Here is a 16,929-nt window from a genome sequence, read left to right as displayed (position 1 = left end):
GGGGAGATCTGAAATGCTGAAATTCATCAAGACTCCAAAGAGATTTGGATTTAGACAAAAATGGTCGCCTCAAGGAGCAGCAAAGGAAAAACGTTCAGAATTAGAAATATAAATGATCAGGTCATTGTGGGAGTGTATTGCACACAGATTAATGGTGTGATTGCTGCCTTATGATCATTTCATTAGCTGCAATGTCACACATGGGGCTGTACAAATTTAAGTCACTATTATAAGCTAAGAGTTCATTTTTATCAGAATGCTGCCTTAACTGGGGGAGGCATTAGTTACAAGGAGAGCTAGAACAAACGGGGATTGTTTTCTCAAGAACGCCTTGAGTTTAGTTTATTGTCACGTGTACCGAGGTGCAGTGAAAGGCTTTTGTGACCAGTCCAGTGGAAAGGCAAGTCTGAAGAAGGGTCCCGACCCGAAACGTCACCCATTCCTTCTCTCCAAAGATGCTGCCTGTCCCGCTGAGTTACTCCAGCTTTTTGTGTCTATCCTCAGCAATGCATGAGGGTGAGGGAGATCTGATGAAATTATATTGATGTGAGGCATCGAGAGGGTAGACAGTCGGAACACTTTTCCCAGGGTGGAAATGCCACAGACTAGAGGGCATGCATAGCCTTGAGGTGAGAGGGCGAAGTTTAAAGGAGGGGGCAAGTTTTTTGTTTTACACAGAGAGAGTAGTAGGTACCTGGAGTCAAGTCCGTTTTATTCTTCACGTGCACATAAAGTGCAGTGAAATGAATTTGCCAGCAGCGGTACAATAAAAAAGAACACACAATACACAATAAAAATGTAACACAAACATCCACCACAGCATTCATCACTGTGGTGGAAGGCACAAAGTTTGGCCAGTCCTCTCCATTTTCCCCCGTGGTCGGGACCACAACCCTCCGCAGTCGCCGCTGCGGGCATCCAGATGTCCAGACAAGGTATGCGCTGCCAGAGATGGTGGTAGAGACAGATACAATAGTCCCGTTTAAGAAGCTTTTCGATAGGTACACGGATTTGCAGGGGATGAAGGATTATGGGTCCTGTTCAGGCAGAGGAGATTAGTTTATTTTAGCACAGTGTTTGGCGTGGACATTGTGGCCTGTGGCTATGCTGTACTCTCTCTATGTCTCTGTTTGAGGCTACGGTGGGAACCGTAACACCATTCTGGAAGTCAATGCCAAAGATGGGTCCAATGCACACGTCCAACTACCAGTGTTGCCAACAGCCCCTTCCATTTGAGCAATATACAACGGGCTACCCTGCTTGGATATTCATTCAACCTGTTGATTACCCTTTTAGTTTTGGGTTTTTTTCCAGAGATACGGTGTGGAAACAGGCCCTTCAGCCCATCATGCCACGGGGAGCACGTACAAACTCCATACAGACAGCACCCATGGTCAGGATCGAACCCGGTGAGAGGGAGAGGGGGAGGAGGGGGAGAGGGGGAGGGGGAGGGAGAGGGAGAGGGAGAGAGGGAGAGAGAGAGTAGGAGAGGGAGAGGGAGAGGGAGAGGGAGAGGGAGAAAATCCAGGAGCTAAGGTGGGCCCCTGACCCCACCCGTAATGCCTTCGCTGCTTGCACTCCGTCAACCCGTGCACTCAGAGTAAGATTTTTCATTTTCAAATGTTGGCAGGAATGCATATCTCCCAACTCCCTCTCCCCTGACTCTCAGTCTGAAGAAGGGTCTCGACCCGAAACGTCACTCATTCCTTCTATCCACAGATGCTGCCCGTCCCGCTGAGTTACTACAGCATTTTGTGTCTATCTTCGCTTTCCACTTAGATCCTTAAAAGGAATTACTTTTAATGAATATTTCACAATCCAATTTTTTTTCATAATCATCTTCTCATAATAAGCTGTATTTATTGCTGTCTTAGAGAGATGCTCGCAAGGAGCATTTAAATAATGTAACGCTTGTCTACGGTACAGCAATAGTCATCCATTCTTTGGAGAGTAACCATGAATAATTAATTGCACAGTATCCAACTGAAATTTGTGTAATCAAATCGGTGTCTGAAACTATCAAAATTTGCCATTGGATATTAATTAATGAAATGATCTGTAAATATTGCAGATGTAATTGGCAATTGAATAATCATTAATCGTCACCTCCTATGTGACTCCACGCATAGGAAAGCTGTAAGCCGGCATCTGTGACTTATCATCTGATTTATTTGAATAGAGGGCAATTAATACCTGTGGGATAAAGCAAATGACTGCTTCTGATGCAGAAGTAATTGGATTAAATGGCCTGCCTTCCTGCATTTGTTCCTTGAGAAAAATATCCCTGGAAATACTCAACAGGTCAAGCAGCATCTACGTGGAGAGAGATAGTTCGTGTTTCACGTCAATTGCCTGCTTATCGATTGTTTTGTGAACATCTCTCAACTGAGTGGCACTTCATTTCATTTTGTTTTGTTTAGCGATACAGTGTGGAAATAGGCCCTTCGGCTCACCAAGTTTGCACTGCCCATCGATCCCAACACACTAACGCTATCCTACACACACCAGGGACATTTTTATTTACAAATTAACTTACAAACCTGTACGCCTTTGGAGTGTGGGAGGAAACAGGAGCTCCTGGAGAAATCGTATGCAGTCTCGGAGAGAACGTGCAAACTCTGTACAGACAGCACCCGTGGTCAGGATTGAACCCGGATCTCTGGCGCTGTAAGGCAGCAACTCTATCGCTGCGCCACCGTGCCGCCCTGAGATGTCCTTCCAATCCCTCCCTCCCTCCACCATAGCCGCATAGTATCGCTGTAACATCTCCAGCCTACATTCTGATCCAGTTCAACGGCCATTTCCACAGCTCTCTGTGGGATATGATCATTTGAAGGCATAACAATTTGAGGAACGACATTCTTGCTATTGAGGGAGCGCAGCGTAGGTTTACAAGGTTAATTCCCGGGATGGCGGGACTGTCATATGCTGAGAGAATGGAGCGGCTGGGCTTGTACACTCTGGAGTTTAGAAGGATGAGAGGGTATCTTATTGAAACATATAAGATTGTTAAGGGTTTTGACACGCTAGAGGCAGGAAACATGTTCCTGATGTTGGGGGAGTCCAGAACCAGGGGCCACAGTTTAAGAATAAGGGATAAGCCATTTAGAACGGAGACGAGGAAACACTCTTTCACACAGAGAGTTGTGAGTGTGGAATTCTCTGCCTGAGAGGGCGGTGGAGGCTGGTTCTCTGGATACTTTCAAGAGAGAGCTAGATAGGGCTCTTAAAGATAGCGGAGTCAGGGGATGTGGGGAGAAGGCAGGAACGGGGTAGTGATTGGGGATGATCAGCCATGATCACATTGAATGGTGGTGCTGGCTTGGAGGGCCGAATGCCTACTCCTGCACCTATTGCCTATTGTCAATAACAACGATGTCTTGGTTGCACTGAGGACCTTGGCCTTTTATTTCGCACTAACCCGGTAGGCCTGGATCGCCGCTGTGGCGAGCAGAAGATAGGACTATTCGGAGAACGTTTGTCTTGGTATGGTCTGCTGTTGGCCCCGTAGCAGAAGTGTCCACGTCGTGGGGCTGGAAACTGGAAGTATCCCGAGCTAAATCTGCTACCACCATCATCTAGTGCGACAAGCGATGTCTCCCACTGATTGTCGCCGGGAGCTTGCGTCCTTTTCAGGACGGACGATGACAGCGAGGTCAACATTTGTAATAAGATGGACACGGAAAGAAGAAGAAGCTGGCCTGCTGTTTGGTTTTACTGGGTTGTATGCACAGCAAAGCATTTGACTGTACCTAGGCACCTGCGGCAATGAACTATCATGGAATCATTGCATTAATTGAATATATTTCTTTAAATTATTAAAACCTCAGTTGTACATTGTGTTATGAATACTGCACTGACAAACCTGTTCAAGAAGGAACTGCAGATGCTGGAAAAATCGAAGGTAGATAAAAATGCTGGAGAAACTCAGCGGGTGAGGCAGCATCTATGGAGCGACGTTTCGGGTCCAGACCCTTCTTCAGACTGACAGACTTGTTTTGTTGCTACAAGTCAGATTTTCATTGTTCTGTTCTCGGGGGTGGGGGGGGGGGGGTCGAGAACTGATGGTGGAGGGAAAGGGGGGACCATTGGGGCAAAAAAAAGTGGGCACTTTGTAACTTTGTCGTCACCTGGTAGGTGGCGACTCTTTGTATGCCTTGGTATTTAAAACAAAATATCTCACTGTGGCTTATCACATGTAACAATAAAAGTATCTAATCTAATCTACATATGACAATTAAATGCCCTTGCCTCTCGACACTCCCAGTTGCTCATCTAACTTCCTCGCTTTAAAATATTAATGATCTGGATGAGGGAATTGAAGGCAATATCTCCAGGTTTGCGGATGACACTAAGCTGGGGGGCAGTGTTAGCTGTGAGGAGGATGCTAGGAGACTGCAAGGTGACTTGGATAGGCTGGGTGAGTGGGCAAATGTTTGGCAGATGCAGTATAATGTGGATAAATGTGAGGTTATCCATTTTGGTGGCAAAAACAGGAAAGCAGACTATTATCTAAATGGTGGCCGACTAGGAAAAGGGGAGATGCAGCGAGACCTGGGTGTCATGGTACACCAGTCATTGAAAGTGGGCATGCAGGTGCAGCAGGCAGTGAGGAAAGCGAATGGTATGTTAGCTTTCATAGCAAAAGGATTTGAGTATAGGAGCAGGGAGGTTCTACTGCAGTTGTACAAGGTCTTGGTGAGACCACACCTGGAGTATTTCGTACAGTTTTGGTCTCCAAATCTGAGGAAGGACATTATTGCCATAGAGGGAGTGCAGAGAAGGTTCACCAGACTGATTCCTGGGATGTCAGGACTGTCTTATGAAGAAAGACTGGATAGACTTGGTTTATACTCTCTAGAATTTAGGAGATTGAGAGGGGATCTTATAGAAACTTATAAAATCCTTAAGGGGTTGGACAGGCTAGATGCAGGAAGATTGCTCCCGATGTTGGGGAAGTCCAGGACAAGGGGTCACAGCTTAAGGATAAGGGGGAAATCCTTTAAAACCGAGATGAGAAGAACTTTTTTCACACAGAGAGTGGTGAATCTCTGGAACTCTCTGCCACAGAGGGTAGTCGAGGCCAGTTCATTGGCTATATTTAAGAGGGAGTTAGATGTGGCCCTTGTGGCTAAAGGGATCAGAGGGTATGGAGAGAAGGCAGGTACGGGATACTGAGTTGGATGATCAGCCATGATCATATTGAATGGCGGTGCAGGCTCGAAGGGCCGAATGGCCTACACCTGCACCTAATTTCTATGTTTCTATGTTTCTAAACCATCCGAAAAAATTGCTCACCAAGTGCTAGAGTAACTCAATGGGTCAGGCAGCATCTCTGGAGAACATGGATAGATGACATTTTGGGATGGGACCCATCTACATGGCTGGGCCCAGAAGCTGTTCCATCACTCAGTAAATGCCCTGTTTTAGGCAGGTCCACAGGGGGGGTTTATTTTGCCCCCAGGGTTCAGTTGCCTGTAGCTCAGCATTGAATCTTGCTTCACCAGGCACTCGTGCCATGCTTTGGGATACTGAAGGTGCAGAATAATTTCTAGAAGGCTCAAGAAGGAACTGCAGATGCTGGAAAATCGAAGGTAGACAAAAATGCTGGAGAAACTCAGCGGATGCGGCAGCAGCTATGGAGCGAAGGAAATAGGCAACGTTTCGGGCCGAAACCCTTCTTCAGTCTACCTTCGATTTTCCAGCATCTGCAGTTCCTCCTTGAACATTTTATCTACTCCACTGCGATAACTCCTCAAGGTATACCTATTTTGAAGGACACGGTCCGAAGAAGGGTTTCGCCCCAAAACGTTGCCTATTTCCTTCGCTCCATAGATGCTGCCGCACCCGCTGATTTTCTCTCATTTCTAGAAGGCTCCCGCACAAGTTGACTGTGTGGACATGGATGTCCTGAAGTTCTGTAAGGTGTTTAAACCTTGATTCAGGCTGCACCTTTGCCTCGTGAAAGGAAACTGCTTCGACCTAATCTATCGATAATGATTCCTAATTGATGACTTAAGTCACTGGCGGTCATTGTCCTACCTTGCTATTGTGTCTTTCCTCCCGACTCATTGATTATCTAATTAGGTTCCCTTTCCTCATTGACTATGTAATTATCGTCCCTTACTGCATGGATTGTGTCATTTGCTGGCTTTATGCAGGAGAGATGAACCATGCAATTGGATTTCCACAGTGAATTGTACTGAATGTATTGGCTGGGAAGAGAGTTAACCTCATCACTGCAGCTGGGGTCGAACGTTTTGGTTAAAGGCTCTATTTATTCCACAGGTTGCCATTGCCAGTTCCCTCTGAGAGGCACCTGACCTAAACTATCACCTGCCCATGTCCTCCAGAGATGCGTTGAGTTACTCCAACACTTTGTGCCTCTTTTTTAATCTCCAACGTCGACAGAGCCATGGACCACAGTGGCGCAGTGGTAGACAATAGATAATAGGTGCAGGGGTAGGCCATTCGGCCCTTCGAGCCAGCACCGCTATTCAATGTGATCATGGCTGATCATCCCCAATCAGTACCCCGTTCCTGCCTTCTCTCCATATCCCCTGACTCTGCTATTTTTAAGAGCCCTATCTAGCTCTCTCTTGAAAGCATCCAGAGAACCTGCCTCCACCGCCCTCTGAGGTAGAGTTGCTGCCTCACAGCGCCTGAGATCCGGGTTCAATCCTGACTACGGGTGCCGTCCATATGGAGCTTGTGACCTTTCCCCCTCAGTTCCCGCCTCCCGACCGCCACCCCCCCCCCCCCCCCCCCCCCCCCGTGACAACATGGGTTTTCTTCAGGTGCTCCAGTTTCCTCCCACACTCCAAAGACGTACAGGTTTGCAGGTTAATTGGCTTCAGTAAGATTGTAAATTGTCCCTAGTGTGTGCAGGATAGTGTAAGTGTGTGGGGATCACTGGTCGACTGGGCTTATATTCACTGGAATTTAGATGGATGAGGGGGGATCTTATAGAAACATAAACAATTCTTAAGGGATTGGACAAGCTAGATGCAGGATAAATGTTCCCTATGTTGGGGGAGTCCAGAACCAGGGGTCACAGTTTAAGAATAAGGGGTCGGCCATTTAGGACTGAGATGAGGAAAAACATTTTTAGCCAGAGAGTTGTGAATCTGTGGAATTCTCTGCCACAGAAGGCAGTGGTGGCCAATTCACTGGATGTCTTCAAGAGAGAGTTACGGCCCTGTCCCACTTATGCCCCTGTCCCACTTAGGAAACCTGAACAGAAACCTCTGTAGACTTTGCGCCCCACCCAAGGTTTCCGTGCGGTTCCCGGAGGTTGCAGGTGGTTGCCGGAGGTTGCAGGTAGTGGAAGCAGGTAGGGAGACCGACAAAAACCTCCGGGAACCTCCGGGAACCGCACGGAAACCTTGGGTGGGGCACAAAGTCTCCAGAGGTTTCCGTTCAGGTTTCCTAAGTGGGACAGGGGCATTAGAGATAGCTCTTAGGGCTAACGTGATCAAAGGATATGGGGAGAAAGCAGGAACAGGGGACTGATTCTGGATGATCAGGCATGATCATACTGAATGGGGGTGCTGGCTCGAAGGGCCGAATGGCCTACACCTGCACCTATGTTTCTACGTTCTATGTTTCTAATGTAGAACTCATCAAAACTCCCCCTAAACATGGCGTAGCTGAAGTGGGAGTCAAACTCATAACCTTCTGACTCGGGAGCAAACAAGTGTTAACACTAAGCCACAGCAGTAATGACAAATTGTGGAGCTTGAAACATTCCTGGATCAAATTGAGCATATTCATCCAGAGATCATTCAACATTGATTTTCCAATGAAAAGCTAGACAGCTTTTTAAAAAATCTAATTTAATCATAAATTTGTTGAAAATGCCATTTTATTGACACCACGACATTTCCCTATTTAGTATGTCTACCACTGCTACACACATTTCCTATTTAATTACTTTAATATTTATTTGCGTGCCTCTGTATTTTTAATGTAATCCTGGCTGGCATTCAGAACACATCAGCTAGTCTGAGAATCGAAGCAGTCAGATAATTTAAAATGTAATTAAAATATTGACAGAGAGATATGCCTGAAAATTAATATTATTTTTTCCATCCAAGGTGCTGACTTGGTAAATGGCATTGAGAAAATGCTTCAGTTTGAATTAATCTGGCTTCAGCAGTTCAGCAAAGCAAGCACAGAATAGATAGTTGGAACAGGGTAACTCTCTGCTTCACTGGTCCAAGTGAGAACCGAGAGAGCCCCTGTGAGTGATGGCGGAGGTTTACATGCTAATCAACAGTTCGATCCCTCACACAAGTCTAGCATCTGCAGATGCTGCAAATCTGAAACAAAGAACAGGAAATGCAGAAAGCATTCAGCCGATAAGTGATGAGCTCATAAGCGGGTAGGAGCAGAGGATCCATTCGGCCCATCAAGTCTACTCCACCATTTAACCCTGGCTGATTTATCTCTCCCTCGTAGCCCCCTTCAACTGCCTTCTCCCATAACCCCTGACACCCGTCCTAATCAAGAACCTAATCTGTACTAATCTAGATTTGGCAGCATTCGTGCAATAAAATTTGTATTGCCAAGACGTGCTGTCTATTCTTGGCACCTTCTGCACATATGAACCATCCTACCACAACTGGAGAGCCGCGCTGAACTACTAACTACCTCATTGGCGACCCTTGGATTATCTTTGATCAGACTATACTGGCTTTATCTTGTTATTACCTTTGTCAAGTCAAGTCAAGTCAAGTAAGTTTATTGTCATGTGTCCCTGATAGGACAATGAAATTCTTGCTTTGCTTCAGCACACAGAACATAGTAGGCATTGACTACAAAACAGATCAGTGTGTCCATATACCATAATATAAATATATACACACATGAATATGTGTGTGTATATATTCATGTCATGTATCGGTACAGTGTAAATGGCTCGATTGTAATCATGTACAGGTGCACAACCTTTTATCCGAACATCCAAATAACGAAAACCTCCGAATAGCGGCCATTTTTTCGGTCCTTGAAGAAAGGTCCTTGAAAACGTTCACCGAGGGCGGCCCGCAGAGGTGACAGCGGAACCTCCGGTCGGTCCTCGAAGAAAGGGGAACTAAATCCCCATTCATAAAAGAGAAGGTGAGGGTATATTGCGCGGGAGGGTTAATAATTGACAATCTGCTGCTGCCTGCCCGCTGAGTTAAAAAGTTCCCACGGTCACGATACACAGTGTATCGTGAGGCAGTTTCACCCCACCTACACCCCTCTGCTTCCCGGCCATGTGTGTGACCCCTTCCCTCCCCTCTCCAGCCCATTGCACCGCCGCGGGCGCTTTGCACTGTCTTCACGTCGGCGATGCCAGCAGGACCGTGCCAGTCACCGGAGACGTCAGGACCAACGGGACACCGACCCCCAGGCCCACTGCAAGCACGGAGATCCCAGAGACCCACAGCCAGCAGCAGCCCAGCCCCGTTCCAACTACAGAGGAAAACTGCAAACTGGCCGGAGACGTCAGGACCACCAGAAGCCGTTCCCCGAGCTGCGCCCCCTCATCGGGACACCGACCCCCAGGCCCACTGCAAGCACGGAGATCCCAGAGACCCACAGCCAACAGCAGCCCAGCCCAGCCCCGCTCCAACTACAGAGGAACCTGGGTTGCGGATGACGGGGCGCAGCTCGGGGCGTCGTAGAGGCTTTTTCTTTCACAGGGAGCTTTCTGCTGTCCGGCAGAGAAGAAAGGCTCTACAACAAACCTGTCCCCTGCTCGACTCCACGGAGGAGCGTCCATCTGGTGGGGGGGGGGGGGGCAGCAACAAGGCGGTAGGACCGCTTACCCGGCGCACCGCTATCCCGACACCGTGCCGAGCCCAGCCCGCTAGCGCCTGAGCAGCGGGCTGGATCTAAAGCCAAGGAAGAGGCGTCCGGCCAGTGGCTCGGGGAGCGGGTTCCTGTTGGTCCTGTCGTCTCCGGCCACCTGCCATCCTCCGGGAACTGTACCGCCCTTGCAGGAGAGTGGGGTTGTTTGCAGTTGCAGAGGGAGGGGGCAAGGGCGGTACAGTTTCCAGTCTCAGCTCCAGTCCAGGGGGGTGGCCGGAGACGTCAGGACCAACGGGACACCGACCCCCAGGCCCACTGCAAGCACGGAGATCCCAGAGACCCACGGCCAGCAGCAACTCCAGCCCCGCTCCAACTCCAGAGGAACACGTAGGGGCAGAAGCTGATGGTGTGCAAGGTACGTCTTGTTCTTGGGGTGGCGGATGAGGGGGCGCAGCTCGGGCTGTGGGCAAACTGCCACTTGTCGCCGTAGCGGCCCATCGGGGAGCGGATTCCTCTGGAGTTGGAGGGGGAGGGGGGGTATTGTGCTGTTTGATCGCCCCCTGCTATCCCAGGGACAGGGAGACACAGCGGCTTTTTAGACTGGTGGGCAATCACTTCCAAAGTTCTGCCCACACAGTCAGTACACCTCTCCTACACTGCATTTCATACAAACATTTATTCTGCAAGAAAAAACTACATTGAAGACTCAAACTCTTCGAGTAACTGCCGGGATCAAGGCGCAAACTCGCGACCTTGCGGATATGAGCCGAGCACTCTCCCACTGAGCCAGCCATTAAAATCTACGCTAAAAAAATTCCATTCCGAAGACCGACAAATTCTGAATTACGAAAAGTGTCTGGTCCCAAGGCTTTCGGATAAAAGGTTGTGCACCTGTACTGTCTTTCCGCTGACTGGTTAGCACACAACAGAGGCTTTTCATTGTACCTCGGTACACGGGACAGTAAACTAAACAGTACTGAACTGATCCGGACTGATATGTTTAAATACTATATGTGGATAAGTAGGCAACCCACTTTCTCACCCACTCCCTCCACCAAGTTCTAACCTGTTACACTGATGTTAATCACGTCGGCACAGTAGCGCAGTGGTAGAGTTGCTGCCTTGCAGCGCCAGAGACCCGGGTTCGATCCCGACTACGGGTGCTGTCTGTATGGAGTTTGTACGCTCTCCCCGTGACCACACCGGTTTTCTCCGAGATCCTCGGTATCCCCCCACACTCCGAAGATATTTGTAGGTTAATTGGCTTGGTATAAGTGTAAATTGTCCCCAGTGTGTGTGGGATAGTGTTAATGTGCGGCGATCGCTGGTCTGCGCGGACTCGGTGAGTTGAAGGGAACTGCTTCCGCGCTGTGTCTCTAAAACTAAACTGAATGTCACACTAAGAAGCGTCAGGGTCCGTGGGAGTGAGTTCCTCGTCATGCTGCGATCCTGCTAATTTGCAATCACTCTCAGCCTCTGAAGAGTTTTCAAAAGTTCGAGCTGGATTTCGTGAGCACAAGAAGATCAGGAAGCTTCTTCAAACAACGCTATCTCCCAGAGAGCCCTCAACCAGCTGACACTTGGCCGAAAGAGGTAACAGTCTTTATGCAGGTTTGTTCTTTTACAACAAACGCAACATAAATATCAGCTGCACTGTGGCGCAGCGGTAGAGCAGCTGCTTTACAGCGCCAGGGACCAGGGTTCGATCCTGACCACAGGTGCCGCCCGTACGGCGTTTGCACGTTCCTCCCTGTGATCTCCTAAATATTCGGTTTCCTCCCACACTCCAAAGACGTGCCGGTTTGTAGGTTAGTTGGCTGTAGGTTAATAAATCTAAATTGTCCCTGGTGTGTGTTGGGTAGTGTTAGTGTGCGGGGATCGCTGGTCGGGACAGACTCGGTGGGCTGAAGGGCCTGGTTCCGCGCAGTGTCTCTAAACTAAACTAAACTAAGATGCACAAGGCATGTAAAGGATTTTGAATGTAAATTCTTAAAAGCTTAAAATGGTAGTGTTAACCGTGACTGAATACAGTGAGAAAAATAGCTCATTGATAGAAAATACGAACATTGAATTCTCCATTTTTAGATAACAAACCATCCAACTCTCCCCCATTTTACCCCCTCTTCCCGTGCCTCACCTAATGCACGCACATTCCTCGCGCAATCCAGCCCCTCCTTTCTCTTTCTCCACTCCCCTCTCAACTATATTCCCTCCTCCAGCTTCACATTTCATGCCTCTTCTCTCCTAATCTTGCAGCCTTTTGCCTTTTCACTTCCGGCCTTTGTCCAAACATCTGCTAACCATACCCCCGACACCTGTATCTACCTATCACCCGCCCTGCTTTGTTCTTTAGCGCTCAGAGATACAGCGTGGATACTGGTCGCTCAGCCCACCGAGTCTGCACCAACCAACTATCACCTGTGCACCAGTTCCACCTTCTCCCAGTTTGGCATCCGACACCCCGGGGACAATTTACAAAAGCCGATTAAGCTACAAAACCTGTTCGTCATTGGAGTGTGGGAGGAAGCCGGAGTACCCGGAGAAAGCCCACGCGGTCACAGGGAAAACGTACAAACTCTGTACAGGCGGCACCCGTCGTCAGGATCGAACCAGATTCTCTAGCGCTGTAAGGCAGCAACTATACCGCAGCGCCACCGTGCCGCCCTTGCACCCTCTATCCCAGCTCTCTTCCAGCTTTCTCCCCCTACCACAAAGAATCTGACGTGAAACACCACCTATCCATGTCTTCCAAAGTTTTTGCCTGACCCGCTGAGTTACTCCAGCACTTTGTGTCTTTCCTTGGTAAACCAACATTGTTGGTTCCTATATTCTTCTTCTTACTTTTTAATGACAGACCTAAGGTCCAGATAAAAGACAAGACATTACATAGAATAAATTGCAAGCCAAGGTACAATAAATTACTCACAAAAGCACAATACATGGTTTAAGATCAAGAATGAAAATATCAGTGTCCTACAAGGAGACAACTCTACCAATGTCACCACAGTTGGGATTGGTAGCGTGTGGTGCTAACCCTTACGTTTGAAAAGGCCACGATGATTTCATTTGCAGTAGCTATTTTGCGCAAGCCACCATCAACCTGATGGCTGGGGGAATGGGCACCGAATGGCCTCAAATTCACGAGGCGGGTTTCTCCCCACCCCACCCGCTCCCCTCGTCCACCATGAAAGTTCAGGCACCGTCGCTCAGAGCTACGAGAACGCAGGGAGAAAATCCAACAGAGACATACACACAACAAAAATAATCCCATTGTACAGTCTGCACCTTATCGATCAGAGCTGGAGTCATCTGAACTGTCAAACCTAAATTCCAGGAGCAATTGATTTTCCTGTTAGGTTAAACACAAGTACTCCAGCAAACATCTAGCCCTTCAAACAAGAAATGCACCTCCAGGTAGCAATTTCCTTTCCACTTACCTTAATGGGTGCAATTAATTTAAGTACAATCTGCCTGTAAGAAATTTCAGTGTACAGCTATATTTTCAACAAACCTTTCAAATCATCACAGCCTGTCAGTGGGAGTTAAGAGGCTTCGATCGGCGAGGGCAGGTTTACCTGACAGTGACAATTGAGGTGGAGTGTAAGGTTGGCTTTCTAAGGTGACATGCGAAACTCAGGTGGAAGGTCATGCATCAAATGCAAGTGATCAGATTTTGGTTTGGTTTAGAGAGACGGCGCGGAAACTGGCATTTTGGCCCACCAAGTCGGCACCGCCCAGCGATCCCCGCACATAAACGCTGTCCTACACACATCGTGGACACGTTACATTTTTATACCAAGCCAATTAACCTACAAACCCTTTGGAATGTGGCAGGAGGCCGAAGATCTCGGAGAAAACCCAGGCGGTCACGGGGAGAGCGTACAAACCCCGTATAGACAGCGCCCGCAGTCAGGATCGAACCCGGGTCTCTGGCACTGTAAGGCAGCAACTCTACCGCTGCGCCAGCGTGACTCCAGATGTCGGCAACATTATTGTTAAAGAGAAAGTCCCTTCTTCACCCCTTCCTCTTATAAAGCATAGATGTAAGGAGAAAGAGGCATCGTTTAAAAGGGAAAAAAGGGGAATGGGGTTGAGAGGGAAAGATAGATCAGTTATGATTGAATGGTGGAGTAGACTTGATGGGCCTAATTCTGTACCTAGTACTTATGTACTTATGAAAAAAGACACAAAGTGGTGTCGTAACTCAGCGAGTCAGGAAGCATCTTTGGAGAACATGTTCTCCATGTTTCCTCCACAGATGATGACCGAGTTCCTCCAGCGCTTTGCTATTTGCTCAGGATTCCAACATCTGCAGTCTCTTCCGCAGTTCCACAGACAGGATCAAAAACTCTCTATGGGCTCTTGTGAACTGCCATGGTGGGTGAGGTCTGCTACATGACTTGACCAGGTTGTTTTGCAAAGCAAAGCGTTTCACTGTACAATAAAGTTGAAGCCCTGTCCCACTGTACGAGTTCATTCAAGAGCTCTCCCGAGTTTAAAAAAAAAAATCAAACTCGTTGTAAGCAGGTGGAATGTACGTAGCGAATACGGCGGAGCTCGGGGACGTCTCTTAGCGGCTCGCAACGCTAACGGCAGGTACTCGGGAAACGCGGTGAGCTCGGGAAGACTCGTGAAGATTTTTTCAACATGTTGAAAAATGTCCACGAGGGCCCCGAGTACCGACGAGCGGCCATTACCGTAAATCTCCGAGTTCGAATCAGGGCAAACCCGGGAGAACTCTTGGAATGAACTCGTACCGTGGGACAGGGCCATTAGTCTGTTGTTAGTTCCAGAGGCAATTAAGTGCGAACCATATAATGAACTCGTACAGTGAGACAGTGCTCCGACATTGTTCGTATCATTGAACCGAGTCTCTGGTGCTGTGAGGCACCACTGCGCGCCACTGTGCCACCCCCCCCCCCCTCCTCTTTCACATTCGTCCACCCCCTGTCTGATCCAGCAACCAGTCTGAAGAAGAGGCCCAAGCTGAAATGCCCTCCAGAGATGGGACCTGACCCGTTCGTTGAGTTACTCCAGCACCTTGTGCAATTTTCTTTTGTACACCAGCATCTGAAATTCTTTGTTGCCCTTCCTTACCGTCGTCCGTTTGGATCCGAGGCACCTCTCTCTTGGCCGGCGAGATGCACTTGATGATATTGCCCATCACCAGGCCGTCCATCTCTGCAAAGTCCTCAAACGAGCAGTTGACCCCCGCGGTGAGCTCAGGCACGTTGTGTGCCTCTAGCACCAGCTGTGGAAGGGAAGGCACAATGTCAGAGGTGGGGTCTGGTCAGTTCAAGTTCAAGTGAGTTTATTGTCATGTGTCCCTGATAGGACAATGAAATTCTTGCTTTGCTTCAGCACACAGAACATAGTAGGCATTGACTACAAAACAGATCAGTGTGTCCATATACCATAATATAAATATATACACACATGAATAAATAAACTGATCAAGTGCAAATAACAGATAATGGGTTATTAATAATCAGAGTTTTGTCCGAGCCAGGTTTAATAGCCTGATGGCTGTGGGGAAGTAGCTATTCCTGAACCTGGTCGTTGCAGTCTTCAGGCTCCTGTACCTTCTACCTGAAGGTAGCAGGGAGATGAGTGTGTGGCCAGGATGGTGTGGGTCTTTGATGATACTGCCAGCCTTTTTGAGGCTTCGACTGCGATAAATCCCCTCGATGGAAAGAAGGTCAGAGCCGATGATGGACTGGGCAGTGTTTACTACTTTTTGTACTTTTTGTAGTAAACACTGCACAGTAGACTGGACTCCAACAGGTTTAGTTAAGTTTGGTTTAGAGATGGGGCACAGAAACAGGCCCTTCGACCCACCGAGTCCACGCCGAGCAGCGATCCCCGCATGCTAACACTATCCTACACACACTAGGGACAATTTACATTTATAGCAAGCCAATTAACAGATAAACCTGTACGTCTTTGGAGTGGGGGAGGAAACCGATGTCCTCGGAGAAAACCCACGCAGGTCACGGTGAGGACGTACAAACACTGTACAGACAGCGCCCGTAGTCAGGATCGAACCCGGGTCTCTGGCGCTGCAAGCGCTGTAAGGCAGCAACTCTACCACTGTGCCACCGTGCCGCCCGAGAGATGGCCCTGCCCATATCCTACAGGACTCCCTCCCTGACCTGCTCTATTCTGGCACAACATCCTGACATGACTGATAAGGGGTCGGCCATTCAAGACTGTAAGGAGAAGAAATTACTTAGCTGTGAATAAGAACGCAAGAATTAGCATCAGAAGTTGGTCCTTTGAGCCTATTCTGCCACCTAGTAAGATCATTGCCGACCTTCCTCCCCCAACACCATTCTCCTTCACTATTCCCATATATTTTAGACTTCAGAGATACAGCACGGAAATACACCCTACAGCCCAGCGAGTCCGTGCCCCATACACTAGCACTATCCTACACACAAGGGACAAGTCAATGAGCCTAAAAACCTGTTTGTCTTTGGAGTGTGGGTGGGAACCAGAGCACCAGGAGGGAAACCCACGTGGTCACAGGGAGAACATGCAAACACCGCACAAACAGCACCCGCAGACAGGATCGAACACGGGTCTCTGGCACTGACCTTTGGTCGGCACGACGAACTCAGTGGGCCAAAATCATGAGAGGAACAGAACAGGTGGATACGCAGAGTCCCTTGCCCAGAGAAGGTGAACCGAGGACCAGAGGACATAGGTTTAAGGTGAAGGGGAAAAGATTTAATGGAAAATCTGGGGGGGTAACTTTTTCACACAAAGGGTGGTGGGTGTATGGACCAAGCTGCCAGAGGAGGTAGTTGACGCAGGAACTATTGCTACCTTTAAGTCACATTTAGACAGGTGCATGGATAGGGCACGTTTGGAGGGATGTGGGCCAAAGGCAGGCAGGTGGGACTAGTGTAGCTGGGACATGTTGGCTGGCATGGGAAAGTTGGGCCGAAGAGCCCGTTTGCACACTGTATCACTCTATGACCCAGACACGGGAAAGAACTATCAGGGATGTTACGATCACCTGAATCACAGTTGATTGTCTTCAAACAAATGCTGGCACCTCTGACAGTGCAACACTCCAGCAATACCTCACCCGCAGTGTCAAGCTGGGCTGCCTCTGGCATGAGGGGC

General features: G+C 48.6%; 1 protein-coding gene across 7 annotated transcripts in view; it reads right to left on the bottom strand.

Moving 5' to 3' along the window:
* Positions 1-16,929, bottom strand: part of plxna4 (plexin A4) — a 538,927-nt gene that overhangs the window by 154,286 nt on the left and 367,712 nt on the right. For all 7 annotated transcript variants that reach the window (XM_033040097.1, XM_033040102.1, XM_033040100.1 and 4 more), the window contains exon 7: positions 14,896-15,049. In XM_033040097.1, the coding sequence (XP_032895988.1) occupies positions 14,896-15,049 (154 nt within the window). The remainder of the gene's footprint in view (positions 1-14,895; positions 15,050-16,929) is intronic.

Source organism: Amblyraja radiata, chromosome 21 (assembly GCF_010909765.2).
Source record: "Amblyraja radiata isolate CabotCenter1 chromosome 21, sAmbRad1.1.pri, whole genome shotgun sequence".
In the NCBI taxonomy this organism is placed as follows: domain Eukaryota; kingdom Metazoa; phylum Chordata; class Chondrichthyes; order Rajiformes; family Rajidae; genus Amblyraja; species Amblyraja radiata.
Note: the sequence above shows the minus strand (reverse complement) of the source record. Positions and strands in the feature narration are given on the sequence as shown.